Below are 15,014 nucleotides of genomic sequence, written 5' to 3'. Positions count from 1 at the left end.
TAAAGTGTCCAGGGTAACCCATATCCACGCCTCACTAATTTCTTTGAATAGGATGATGAGGAAGATAAAATATATGAAATAACTAAAACTAATACTAAAACTAAACTAAACTAAAACTAAGCATTCAGAAAAAAAACGATAACTAATAAAAACTAACAAACCTGCTCTAAAAACTAATTAAAACTAACTGAATAAGAGAAAAAAAAGTCAAAACTAATTCAAACTAAACTATAATTAAAAATCCAAAACTATTATAACCTTGCTACAAAGCTTGTTCCTAATTTTATTTTTGCATTTTTGAGGAATTTTTGAAATATAAAAAAAATTTCCTTTACTTATTATGGTCCATATTTTGATGGTTTATAACATGGAAATGGCTAGAGATATCAATATAGATACTATTGATCACTGATAGGAAGTCACATATGGACTTTCATTTGGGTCCATGAGCTTTGACCTTGAGTGATCTTGAAAGGTCAAACTCAAGGTCACCAATGTCTAAATTTCAGCAATCTTCTCTGAAACTACTGGTTGGATTGATTTCTAATTTTACATGTAGTGTCATTGGGACAATGTCTGCAAAGTTTAATCACAGTTTTGAGAAATTTAGATTTTTGAATTATTTTTTTTTGTTTTACTTTTTTTTTTCAATATTAAAAATTTGCTTTTGCTTACAGTGGTCCATATTCTGATGGCTTATAACATGTAAATCAGGGGTGTCAAACTCATGTTAGTTCAGGGGCCACATACAGCCTAATATAATATAAAGTGGGCCAGACCAGTAAAATAATATAAATCATAGGATAAGAACTTATAAATAATGTCAACTCCAAAGTATTTTTCTATGTTTCTGAGTGAAAAAAGTCAAACTCCGTAATGAAAACGTTTACATCTACGAACTGTACTTGAACATAACATGAACAAATATGAACCTTAAACTTCTTAAGAAAAATCAGTCCAATTTTAACAATATTACGTCTTAGTTTATCATTTATACATATGCATCACGACTTACAGATCACAGTGGATCTACAAATACACAAAACATTTAGTGAGAGGCAGAATATTGGTACAATTCCACTTACTTCTCTTAAGAAATTTCAGGTTATTCACATTTTTTGTAAAAGGCTAGTCAGTAAATGGAAACATTTTTGTGTAATTTTACTTTTTTTTTTTTACACTACAATGAAGAGAAAATTTGTAGTTTTCATTATTTATAGGTTATTATGATAGTATTTTACTGATCTGACCCACTTGAGATTGAATTGACCTAAAATGATTCTAACATCCTTGATTGTGAATATCGTCAGTGTAATTTCTGCATTTCACAAATTCATCCCAAGGGGCCGGATCGGACCCTTTGGTGGGCCGGATTTGGCCCCCGGGCCGCATGTTTCACACTTGTGATGTAAATGGTTACAGAGATCAGTAACTATGAGCACTGATAGGAAGTCATATATGGACTTTCATTTAGTTTGTTGAGTTCTCCTCCAGTGCAATCAACCAACCAACCAACCAGTCAGTCAGTCAGTCAGTCAGTCAGTCAATCAATCAAACAACCGGTCGGTCGGTCGAAGTTCATTTATGTAGCCCTTTATAACAACACAAAAAAGACCAACGTGCTTTACATCTAAAAACATGATCAAATGATAAAACAAAACAGTTTGTGAAACTAGTGAAAGTACCACCCTCTTCTACTGGGAGGTTGTTCTCTTGCATCAACACCACAGGACTCTACCATAGAACAGAACCGGACAGGTTCAGAGGATATATGAGCCCAGTGTGAATAAAGGTTGTGAGATGAGCCGCACCTTTCAACCACTTCCAAACCTCCAGTCTGTGACGCTTTAAAACCTGCAAATTCAGACCAGTGCAACAAGATGAAACAGCGCGTCTTGTCAATAGCAACAACTCCGTGTTCCTCCATTTCTAACTGACGGCTTCACAGGCTTTTCTTGTAGCTGGGTATAATCTGTAGCATCTTAAAATATGAATGAGGACATTGACAGTGAGTTATTTACTACAGCTGCATTTCTGGTGCTGATGAAACTGAGAAAACACAAAAAAAACAGGGTTGATGCTGTCTCTGGGCTGTTACTGGAGCAGTTGTGTTGTTTAGAGGAGTCGCTGTCGCCTCTAATAAGCAGAGAAAACACACAGTATGGAGACAGGATTTACTGAAAGGACTGATAGTACTGGGGAGGCTGCAATAGTGAGGAATAAAAAAACACAACATTCAAGCTGAGACTGGACAGGTCTGAAGTGGTTTCATCATCTGCTGCAAATTTGTCCACCAGAACACACATAAGACTATCCAAACCACCAACAAATCAACCCTATGTATCCACAGACAGTACCACTGAATAAAGAATAGAGGTCATTGTTTACACACATCTGTATTTTGGTATTGTCAAGTTTTCTTCTTCAAACTCAAACTCATAGATACTTATTTTAACAGTCAGTCAAAATAACACTAGTCGCTTTTCCATTGACCCTCAAATTGCACAAATATAACTTCCTAATGGAAAAAACGACAATATCATCAAAAGTCTCATTTTTCGATTAAAAGTTTTTGCGCTGGCAAGAAGTGGTTTTTCGGGCACAGCGCAAATGGTATATCATGGAAAACTGCAATGGAAAGACCTTTTTTTCGCAACTAGAGTCAGAAACGGATGTTGACGTACATTACAACAAGTGAAGGAGAAGAAATATATCGCGGTATGTGTGGACACACCAGGAAACCCAATCATTTTTTAATTTAGTACGAGATAGAGGAGTAATATATAATAATAATGAATATACTGTATCTGTAAATCAACACCATATTTACGTTTGTCGCCATGTTTATGGAATGACTTCTCGTGTCATCTTGTGATAATGAATAAACAAATCATTGCATTTGTGATTTAATGGAAAAACCGACATTATGCACTTCTGGTTTTTTTTTTGGACATTTAATAAATATCGGTAAAGTTTTGTGCAGATGTCCAATGGAAAAGTGACTACTGTCTTATAATCTTCATGTGCTGCATCAGCTGATAGTTTACATTACAGTTCTGTTAGCTTAGCTCTGTTTTTAGACAGAAATCAGCCACAGTAACATCACAAATCACCTGTTTTCTGTACAGTTTTCCAGGAGATGTATGAATGTAGGAAAAGTCAGTATAGCCTCAGAGGAACCAGCATTTTTAAAAAAGCTAAGGCAAGAACAAATAAAAAAAAAAGTAGATGTATTTCTGTTAGAGGGGTTAATCTTTGGAATGGCCTGGTAGATCGATTCAAACAGTCTAAAACTATTAAAACTTTTTAAAAAAATGTAAAAACAAGTGTTCAGAGAACGCAAACCTCCGCCAAGCACCCTGAACAGTGTGTATGTGTGGATTGAGTATTTTTTTTTAAACTATGGATGTGCAAAACAAATTTCATAATGATATTTCACGAATTGCGTTTTTTATGATTTTTTGAAAATGGTGCATAAAAAAATAACAAAAGTCAACAGAGCATAACGGAAGAGAAATGGAGAGGAACAATATTTTGTACAAACTTGAAGCTTGGTACCAGTCATGTGTATGTCAAATTATGTTAAATTCCAATCAATATTTGTTGAGTTATAATGAAAAATGTGTGGTAAATGGGATTTTCAATGTTAAATTGAAATGTCCCCAGAGTCCTCATTCCACAGTGGATGTGGACAATTTTGTGCCAGATACAAGATATTGTTATAAGCTACGGGTGGATCAAATTGGAGGCTAATCAGAGTCGTTTGGAATTTTTCATGAATTTTCAAGAATTGCTCAATGATGGGAGATAGGAAAATTGTAGATTTTGTGACCTTGCTGTGACCTTGAACTTTGGCCTACTTGGCCCAAAATTTAATGGGTTGGTCCCAGGGCCTAGGCCTATCTGTGGGTTTAATTTGGTAAAGATGGTTGTAACAGTTTTCCTGTAAAGTTGCTAACAAACAAACAAACACACAAAGCAAAGTGATCACAATACTTCCTGGCGGAGGTAATGAACTATTATTCAAAAATCTAGAGCTCAGGATTGACTGAAGAAAATATTTGGTTAAAAGACAAGGATCAATATTAGTAGTTGAGATGTGGACATGATTTACCTGAATTAAAATTAAATATGTATTCTCTTCTGTTGTATATCTAGCAATGATTACATTGAATTTTTTTTTTTTGTTTGTTTATTTGTTTTTCACGTGGAAACATTGTGTTAATTGTAAATAGGGTTAGGCAAAAAAAGTCTTAACTTCAGCCTAAACCCTTTCGGTTGCATTGTATATGGAACAATAGATATGTTGTTTTTGTTTGTTGTTTAAAGTAATTAATGACCAAATGTTTATGTTTATGTTTATGTTTACGCATTTGGCAGACGCTTTTTTCCAAAGCGACTTACAGGGGAAAACCAATTAAATCACTCAATCAATCAAATTTTATTTATATAGCGCCAGATCACAAAAAAGTTATCTCTTGACATTTTATATATAGAGTTGGTCAAAACCAGACTCTAAGTCAATTCTACAGAAACCCAACAGAATCCTCCTGGAGCAAACACTTGTGACTGGTGACAGTGGCGAGGAAAAACTTCCCTTTAACGGGCAGAAACCTCGAGCAGACCCAGACTCCTGGAGGATGGCCGTCTGCCTTGACCAGTTGGGGTTAAAGAGAGAGAGTAGAGAAGGGGAAAAAGAGAGAGCGATAGAGATAGGGACTGGGGGAGAGGGGGAGAAGGGGGGAGTAGGGGGAGACACATGGAGGCGGTTGAGGATAAGTGAGTGGTGATGATGAGGGCAGGGAAGAGGCCGGACCACCGCAGCAGGTCCAGAGATAATCGTGAAAGAATCTGTGGTTGTCCTGGGAAAAACCTTATTAGAATATTTAAAATGGAATGTTTGAAAGTGCTAGGACAGGAGGTGCTCTCGGAAGAGCTGGGTCTTCAGGAGCTTCTTGAAGATAGGCAGGGATGACTCTGTTCTTGTAGCACTTGGTAGAGCGTTCCACCAACGTGGAACGACCCATGAAAAGAGCCTGGATTGTCTTGTACAAGGTCTGGGGACCACCAGACTACGTTCCCCAGACGAGCGGAGTGGTCGTGGGGCGACATAAGCTTTTATTAGTGCACCTAAGTAGACAGGAGCAGACCCACGGAGAATTTTGTAGGCTAGGATTAAAGATTTGAATTTGATGCGGGCAGCTATGGGTAGCCAGTGTAACTCAATGAGTAAGGGGGTGACATGTGCCCTTTTAGGCTGATTGAAGACCAGACGCGCTGCTGCATTCTGGACCATCTGTAGTGGTTTGACAACACAAGCTGGGAGGCCCGTTAGAAGAGCATTGCAGTAGTCAAGACGGGAGATAACCATAGTCTGCACCAGGAGCTGGGTGGCCTGTTCGGTTAGGTATGGCCTGATCTTTCTTAGGTTGAACAGAGTGAAACGGCATGATCGGGTGACAGAGGCAACGTGATCCGTGAAGGTCAACTGATTATCAATCATGACTCCCAAGTCATGACTCCCAAATAAACTACTACTGCAACAGTTTGTGTTGTCAGTAGCTGAAGTAAAGATCTGTTTGGAATGGAACAAACAATCCATCTCAGGGAAATTTGTCTTGGACGAAGAAGAAGAAGAAGAAGAAGAAGAAGAAGAAGAAGAAGAAGAAGAAGAAGAAGAAGAAGAAGAAGAAGAAGAAGAAGAAGAAGAAGAAGAAGAAGAAGAAGAAGAAGAAGAAGAAGAAGAAGAAGAAGAAGAAGAAGAAGAAGAAGAAATTAACGTTTTATTATTATTGTTGTCATTTGCTAAAAACAGTCTGACATTACACTTCGTATTTATACCAGACATTTACATTATAGTTAAAACTGGGTTAGTTCTAATTACTTTGTCCTGGAATGACATGTTTTGGTTTCTTTTAATCCTCAGGTTTATCCAAACTGCCTTCAGAAGACGCTCAAAACCTGGCATTTGATTTGGCCCAGAGGTGGATCCGGACCAACTGGCTGACCTACATGAAGTACGAGGCCATGTTTGAGAAGGTGAGTCCTCTGAAGGTTTCATTATTTCAGACCTTGTGTGGAGCAGTGATAACACCGGCAGCTCAGAACTTGTCATTTTCTCCATCCTGACAGTACGATGTGAACGGAGATGGCAAACCCGGCGGAGGAGGGGAGTATGAAGTTCAGGTACTTCCTTTCATGTTCTGTAAAACGAATGCACTTAGAGTCACATGAGTCTGTTCTAATTTCATGCTAGACGCTGTCAGTCCTCTCCACTCAGTCCTGCGTCTTCACATGAACACAGTGTATTTGCACATTAATGTAAACTCTAGTTAATGTAAACTGTAATATCACCACTTCACCTTTCACACTGTTTACGTTTACTACCCTGTTACATTTACTCTGTTACATGTATGTTTACACTGTTTATTCTGTTTATTTCTATTTTACTCCATTCTGTTCTATTTCATTCTATTTTGTTCTGTTTTGTTCTATTCCATTTTATTCTCTTCTAGTCTGTTCTATTCTATTTTATTTTATTTTATTCTATTCTTGTCTGTTCTATTCTATTTTATTCTGTTCTCTTTTATTTTATTTTATTTTATTCTATTCTATTCTATTTTGTTCTGTTTTCTCCTATTTTGTTTTATTCTATTCTATTGTATTCTATTTTGTTTTCTTTTGTTCTTTTCTCTCTATTCTGTTCTATTCTATTTAATTCTATTTTACTCCATTGTGTTCTATTTTATTCTATTTTGTTCTGTTTTGTTCTATTCTATTCTATTCTATTCTATTCTATTCTATTCTATTCTATTCTATTTGGTTTTTGTTTGTTCTATTCTATTCTATTCTATTCTATTCTATTCTATTCTATTCTATTCTATTCACTTAATTTGGACTATTTTAATTTCTTTTCCACTCTGTTGGGTCCTTCTTCCATTTGTACATTTTCAACCAGCCTTAATTTTTCTCTTCATTGTTTTTATCATTGGATTTTTTTCACTAATGTGCTGCGTAGATGAAAGTGGGCGCGAAGTACCAAATTCTATCATTTACTTGTTTTTTTCTTTAATTTTTGGCATCTTTTCTCACCTTAATTTACTGGAAAACCACTTTTTCACCAGTAGATCAGAGTCGTCTTTAAACACAGTTGGTTAATCATTGCTGAGATAAACACACACGTCGTAACTCGAATCGTATGTAAATATTCTCACACAATCACAGTGAATAATAAATGAGATACTATCACAACTGATGTAACAGGTCTGGGATCAGGATGCCTAAAGAGACCCGGTGCTGCTTTTGCACATTACGTTGTGTTATTAGATTAGTTCATGTGAAGCTCATGTGTAAATGATGTGTGTGAATTAACTGTGTGAAGTTCTAGTGGAGATGATGCTAAAGAGAGAACGAAGCACAGGAAATGAAGACGACACAGAGTGAAAACTGCTCTGGGATCCTGTATGCATCACAGGGATGTCAGTAGTGTCGTTAACGCTGTATTAATGTATGTTTCAGGAGTAAAAAGCATGTGTTAAAGCTGGAATGTCTACGATTTACAGGAAATGCAGAAATGGAATAGGAATTTTTAGAACATTTTCATCCGTTTTTAATTGCCTGAAAATAAAAATAATTGCATTTTTGTATCAGAAAATGTCCTGTTTGCATCTTCAGAGCCATGTTGTCCTGACCTGTTTCTACAATAGTTCTGAACAGACTTCGTGTTCTCCATTTTATAGAATAAATTAGCTCCTTCATTGGTTCAGTTAGCATCAACATGAACAAACCACCATTAAATCAGTTTAGTTCAAGGGCAGATGGGCCATGAGTTACTGTGACGGCGCTGTGTCCAGTGTTGTCTTTGTCATCTTTGTCGTTGTCTTCGTCTTAGTTGTCCACTTCAGTCGTCTTCACTGTCGTCTTTGCCGTCGCCATCTTCACCATCGTTGTCTTTGCCGTTGTTGTCTTTGCCATTGTTGTCTTTGCCGTTGTTGTCTTTGCCGTCATCTTCACTGTCATCATCTTTGCTGTTGTCATCATTGTCTTCACCGTCATTGTCTTCGCCGTTGTTGTCTTTGCCGTTGTTGTCTTCACCGTCATTGTTTTCGCTGTTGTTGTCTTCACTGTTGTTGTCTTTGCCGTTGTTGTCTTCGCCATCGTCTTCACTGTCATCATCTTCGCTGTTGTTGTCGTTGTCTTTGCCGTTGTTGTCGTTGTCTTCGCCATTGTCATTGTTGTCTCCGCCGTCATTGTCTTTGCCGTTGTTGTCTTTGCCGTTGTTGTCTTTGCCGTCGTCTTCACTGTCATCATCTTCGCTGTTGTCTTCGCCGTCGTTGTCTTCGCCGTCGTTGTCTTCGCCGTCGTTGTCTTCGCCGTCGTTGTCTTCGCCGTCGTTGTCTTCGCCGTCGTTGTCTTCGCCATCGTTGTCTTCGCCATCATCCTCACTGTCATCATCTTCACTGTTGCCGTCGTTGTCTTCGCCGTCGTTGTCTTCGCCGTCGTTGTCTTCGCCGTCGTTGTCTTCGCCGTCGTTGTCTTCGCCGTCGTTGTCTTTGCGTCGTCTTCACTGTCATCATCTTCGCTGTTGTCGTCGTTGTCTTTGCCGTTGTTGTCTTTGCCGTTGTTGTCTTCGGCGTCGTCCTCACTGACATCTTTGCTGTCGTTGTCGTTGTCTTTCCCGTCATTGTCTTTGTTGTCATTTTCGTCATCGTCTTTGTTGTCGTCTTCCTCTTCTTCGTCATCTTTGTGTTTCTGTCATCTTCGTCTTCCTCTGCGTTGTCATCTTTGTCTTCACTGTTGTCCACTTTGTCGTTGTCTTTGTCATCGTCATCTTCATTATCGTCTTCTTTGTCATCTTCCTCTTTGTCGTTGTTGTTGTCTTTGTCATCGTCTTCCTCCTCATCACCATCTTCGTCATCTTTGTCCTCTTCTTCATCATTGACTTCATTGTCATCTTCATCACCTTCCTCTTTGTCATCTTCTTGGTCGCCGTCTTCGTCATTATCTTTGTCATCATCTTCGTCTTCGTCTTCATCGTCATCTTTGTCGCCTTCCTCTTGGTCGTCATCTTTGTCATCATCTTCGTCTTCATCGTCATCTTTGTCGCCTTTCTCTTGGTCGTCATCTTCGTCATCATCTTCGTCGTCATCTTCGTCGTCGTTTTCATCGTCATCTTCGTCACCTTCCTCTTGGCTGCCATCTTTGTCGTCAGTTTCTTCCAACATCTCCTTCAATTAAACTACTGATTTATAAAAAAAAATTAAAATACTGATTCATTTAAAATTTTTTATGTATCTTCCTTGAGACAATACAACATACAAAGTATGTTCACAGTACTGAGATATTTAAACTTTTGCATTTTTGACGAATTTTTAAAATATTAAACATGTGCCTTTACATGTAACGGTCCATATTTTGATGCTTATAACATGTAAATGGTTACAGATCTCAGTATAGTTCCTATTGATCACTGACAGAAGTCATATATGGACTTTAATTGAATTAGTTCAGTTCTCCTTCAGTGAAAGTACTGCCCACTTCTATTGTCAGGTTGATCTCTTGCATCAGCACCACATGACTCTAACATAGAACAGAATGTGACAGCCTATATATATATTTTTTTTACAGTGTAATATGTGTTTTCTGGTCCTTGACGCTGTTTCCTTCCTGCAGCTGGGTTTCGGTTGGACCAACGGCGTGGCCCTGCAGCTCCTGGACCAGTACGGGTCCACTCTCACCTCAGCTAGCGGACATGTGTCTTCTGGACTCCTGCTGCCTCTGGTCTTCTCAGTTCCCATCATGCTCCAGTGAATCCGAGGTGACAGCGGAGTCTACCCGAGGGTGGGAGTTTCCTTTTCCAGGTTTCGCTGCACTACATCACTCCTGTTCACTGACACTTCAGACAAACGCAGGCAGGAAAATGTCTTCTAACGCGGCCTGACAGCTTTTCTACTGCATATACGATCAGGACGACGTCTACGCTCAGAAGGAATCGATTAGAATTAAGAATCGCTTTGGCTGATATTTTAATATTTAGCTGCTGAGGTCGATGATCTCTGGGAAAAAACAGAAAATATGATTATGTAAGCAAATGATCAGGCTTGAATTACAGCAGTAATCTACAAAAAAACAGCTATCGATCTCATGATGAATTCAAATATCAGGAGCTGAGTCTTTGTACCTTCACGACAGCTGAGGTTGAAATTTTTGTCATTTGCTTATTTTGCACAGGATTGTGTTGAAATATGTGCTGAACATCCAGAAAATCCTAAGAATCTCAGCCAAATGTTTTCATGTAAATACTTGCTGCTGAAATCAAATAAATAAAAAATACACTAATTATTTGTCATCAAGACTTAACAACCTCATTTTCCATAGATTTTGCTTTTTTTTTTTTTGGAACCAAATATCAATTCCATGTCGTGTTAATCCATAAAGACCCAGTACTACTTTTGTGGCAGTTCCCAAATGAAATTTTCCTCTTTATTTAACCTTTCTTAAGTGATTTATCACCATTTATTGTAATATTATCCTCTTTATTTTGCATTTTTTTCAGTGTAAATCGTGAATTTTCCTGTATTTAATTCACTAATCATGTAGATGTCCATAAAAGCTCACATTAACGTTGAAGGTTATTATATCAGAAACAGAGAAAACAGAAGAAAAAGTGACTTCTTCAGCAAAAATATCTTTAACTGATCATAAACTCAGTGTGTCCATCCATTGTCGTTGATTCAACTCCATGGGTTTTACTGGTGAATCAATGTTGTAGAAGATGACGGTGTTTCCACGGTAACTACGGAGCCTCTGAACGTCCAAATGGGTCAAATCTGATGACCATGAAAAGATGACACACTGTGTTTTACCTGAATTAATACAGCGTACTGATAGGTTTAGTGGTTCTGAGGGTGTTAAACATTTTAGATCAGTAGATGCTGTTGGTTGCCAGTGGCCGTTTGGGTCTTTATGGGTTAATATAGTTCTATCATTTCTTCAAGTCGCATCAAAAACGGAGCCACAGGTTTTTCTAAATGTAGCTTCAGACCAAAAGCTGATTAAAATACCTGCAGAACATTAAAAAATAGGACCAATGGCCCTGTAGCTTACCGGCCAAATGAAAAGCTTTGGGAAATGTATCCAGATGCCATTTATCATCACCCAGTTCTGTGTATTTATTACATGACAGAAATAGCCCATGTTTTGGTCATATTCCAATCAGATCTGTCAAAAATTCAAATTCCAGCTTGATATCATTGATACTGATTTATTGGATCAATCCACTTCCTATCTGTTATAATGGGAAAATTTTTCAAAGTGGCACCAAATCCAGAATCAGATCCGGATCGAAATAATTGCAATGCCTTGTGTTGACATCATCATACAGAAGCTATATACCAAGTTTGAAGTCAATTGGAATTGTAGTTTTGGAAAAGAAGACGATTGAAATTTTTGTAACAGATGACAGAAGACGACGACGGACGACACATGACAACAATAGCTTATGGCCTGTCGGCTGGTAAGCTAAAAAGTAATGGTAATAGTCATTGTAGATATGAGTCAAAACACAGTATTCAAAATCTCTCTGACGGGACATTTTAGAGACAATCTGACAGATTAGTGTTGCTAAATGACCCACGTTTTTTTAGCTTACCGACCTAGCTATTGTCGTCTGTCGTCCGTTACAAAAATTTCAATCGTCTTCTTCTCCGAAACTACAATTCCGATTGACTTCAAACTTGGTATACAGCTTCTTTATGATCATATCAACAAAAGTTAGTGAAATTATTTGGATCCGGATCTGATTCTGGATTTGGAGCGACTTTGAAAAATGTCCCCATTATAAGAGATAGGAAGTGATCGATGCAATAACTCAGTAAATATAAATGATATCCAGTGTAAATTTCTACAGTCCAGCCCTGATGGGGAGATGACCCAAACATAATGTCCACATGCTGATCAGGATCTTCTTCTGGATCCGGGAACTTACGGAAAATTTGACATGGGCTCTTATGGGGAAAAAATTTCAATTGTCTTCTTCTCCGAAACTACAGTTCTAATTGACTTCAAAGTTGGTATACAGCTTCTGTATGATGATGTCAACACAAGGCATTGCAATTATTTCGATCCGGATCTGATTCTGGATTTGGTGCCACTTTGAAAAATTTTCCCATTATAAGAGATAGGAAGTGGATTGATCCAATAAATCAGTATCAATGATATCAAGCTGGAATTTGAATTTTTGACAGATCTGATTGGAATATGACCAAAACATGGGCTATTTCTGTAATAGAATAAATACACAGAACTGGGTGATAATAAATGGCATCTGGATACATTTCCCAAAGCTTTTAATTTGGCTGGTAAGCTACAGGACCATTGGTCCTATTTTTACTTTTAAATTCATTTTTGCTTTAGTTGGACCAAAAGGGATTATCCAAAACAAGGAGCTACTTTATATTGAAATAAATGTTGGAATGACAGTTAATTGAAATTCGCTCTCTGATGGGACATTACTGTGTTTTGACCCATATGTAGAAATATTATAGATTTTAGATGAACAGATTTTTGAGACTTTTGTATTTTTTTTTTTCTTCTGTGACTCATATTGAAGCTGTTTTTCACTGAGTTCAGCTTCTAATGGCTTGAATTTTTGCACATTACTCGATTCTTTCTTAGTCTGAACGTATAAGTCTTAGTTCATCACCTCAATATATACAGATTTTAACCTGATTACAAATTTTTCTGACATAAACTTGTAAGATTACCTTTTTTAAAACATAAATTCTCAAAACTCTGAAAATGTCATGTAATTTGTTAACTAGTTTGTCAGTCTGACTTCTGTTTTGTATGATTTTAATTGTTTTTGCACATGCACAGATGTAAAAAAACAAACAAACCAGATTAACCTGTATACAAGCATACATGAGTATCAAGGTGAAATCCAGGTGTATTAATCTGATTTCTCATAATCAGATTACTGCTGTTTTCCGATAAAACATATCCGATTATACTGTTTGTATGATCAATAATGTCAAATAATCTGAAATCGGATAGAGATCGGAGTATTCGTGTGCACACAAACAGGCTCAGTGTAACTTTACTCCAGTTCTAGTTCTACCACCGAAAGTGCAGAAAAAAAAAACAAAGAAAAAAAAAAGAAGGCACAGCTGCTTTTTATAGCATGAAAAATATTTAAATGCAACTCAAACACACAATGCACGAGCCATTAATTTAAAAAGAAACAAAGAACCGTCTGCATATTTTCCCATTTATTTATTTTTTTATTTTTCTTTATCGCTGTGGCGTGGAAGTCATTCTGTCTGCGCCGTTCCTGCTTACATCTATGCTGAAATGCAGGTCAAGCATGAAATTAAGTCCATATAGATATTCAAATGGTTGTCAGGAAAAAAAAGTAATGAGAAATTTGCTTCTTAAAGACCAAATTGCATCCCTCGTGGCTGCCGAGATATGAGGTCCGAGTCGGGATTTGACTGCATCTCTCTCTCCTTAGCGCGAGTGCACGGAACAGATTGACTGTGCATCTTGACTGGGTAAAAGGCCAATAGGTGCAGTGGTGCGTAGCCCCCCCCCCCCGATCACAGCCTGGTAATGTGCTGTTGTGAGTCTGCATCTACAAATCGTATCGTTGGCGTTTCTTTTTCAAAACCCACGCTCTAGAATGACACCCATACTGTAACAGCCGTGTGCATTCTGCAGTGTTTGGAAAGCAACACTGTCATTACACCAGGATGCCGAGGTGGATTCATGTGTTCTGTGCAAGAAAAGAGTCACAACATGTCTTCAGAACCCATTCTTCTGTACCTTTGTTTTCAGGAAGAACTTAACTTTCAACTTTATATGTATATATTGTATATATACCAAAAATTAACTCTGTCCATTTCATAACAGCATTATATACCAAAATTAACTCTCTCCATTTCATAAAAGTATTATACACCAAAAATTAACTCTCTCCATTTCATAACAGTATTATATACCAAAAATTAACATAGTCCATTTCATGACAGTGTTATATACCAAAAATTAACTCAGTCCATTTCATAAAAGTATTATATACCAAAAATTAACTCTGTGCATTTCATGACAGTATTATATACCAAAAATTAACTCTGTCCATTTCATAACAGTATTATATATCAAAAATTAACTGTCCATTTCATAACAGTATTATATACAAAAAATTAACTCTGTCCATTTCATGACAGTATTATATACCAAAAATTAACTCTGTCCATTTCATAACAGTATTATATACCAAAAATTAACTCTGTCCATTTCATAACAGTGTAACACATATTTTGTGGATAGCGTAAACGGTTCAGTAGTCACAGTCATTTAAACACTGTAAAGTGTTAAATGCAGCACCGGACAGGTTTGGGATGTTAAAGGGTTAAGCAGCGGGCAGCAGCAGTCATTATGTTTCCAACCCTCTCTGACAGCAGTAACTCAAGTAGAACCTGCTCCTTTTGATAACTCACACATTACCGCGCTGTTTTAGCACAAATGTGTTGTGTTCACTTAATGAGATCGAGCTACAAAGTGTGGAGGAACTTGTCTGGCAGTTAAACGGTGACGGGGCGAAGCTGAAGCGCCGGTGTGTGTTTCTGCGCACACGCATTCATTACACAAATCCAAGCGTGTTATTGTGAGGAGCACGTTGCATGGGCGGTGCATGAATTGTAAAGCAGCGGTGACAAGTGCATTACATGTTGTCGAGGAAGTAAAAGGTCAGGGTGTCTCGTCCTCGCCAGTCATCCACAGTAACTACCTCTGCATACAAACAAGCATCTACAGACAAAAGAGTTTATGGATGTGTTTTTATAGCCTCTGGAAGTTTGGTTTAAAGAGTTAAAATGCATATCGGATCATCGAGTGGCAAAGTAACCCTCAAATGACTATTTTTGGTAATTTCCACAAACATTAACTCTTTATTGGGCAAGTATTAATGTTTGCAAAAATAGTCACTTGCCCAATAAAGGGTTAGCATTTGTGGA

General features: G+C 37.5%; 1 protein-coding gene across 2 annotated transcripts in view; it reads left to right on the top strand.

The window, feature by feature from the left end:
* The window catches only part of LOC115431956 (trehalase-like), a 45,698-nt gene extending 35,352 nt beyond the window's left edge, over positions 1-10,346 (top strand). The window contains exons 13-15 of one of the 2 annotated variants that reach the window (XM_030152692.1): positions 5,927-6,039; positions 6,133-6,186; positions 9,673-10,346. In XM_030152692.1, coding sequence (XP_030008552.1) covers positions 5,927-6,039; positions 6,133-6,186; positions 9,673-9,810 — 305 coding nt within the window. In that variant the 3' untranslated portion in view covers positions 9,811-10,346. Of the gene's footprint in view, positions 1-5,926; positions 6,040-6,105; positions 6,187-9,672 lie in introns of those variants that run through there. The other variant, XM_030152693.1, reaches the window with a different exon arrangement.
* The last annotated feature ends 4,668 nt before the right edge of the window (positions 10,347-15,014 follow it).

This window comes from Sphaeramia orbicularis, chromosome 13 (genome assembly GCF_902148855.1).
Source record: "Sphaeramia orbicularis chromosome 13, fSphaOr1.1, whole genome shotgun sequence".
NCBI classification, from domain to species: Eukaryota; Metazoa; Chordata; class Actinopteri; order Kurtiformes; family Apogonidae; genus Sphaeramia; species Sphaeramia orbicularis.
The sequence above is the reverse complement of the archived record's forward strand: the minus strand, read 5'-3'. Positions and strand labels throughout refer to the sequence as shown.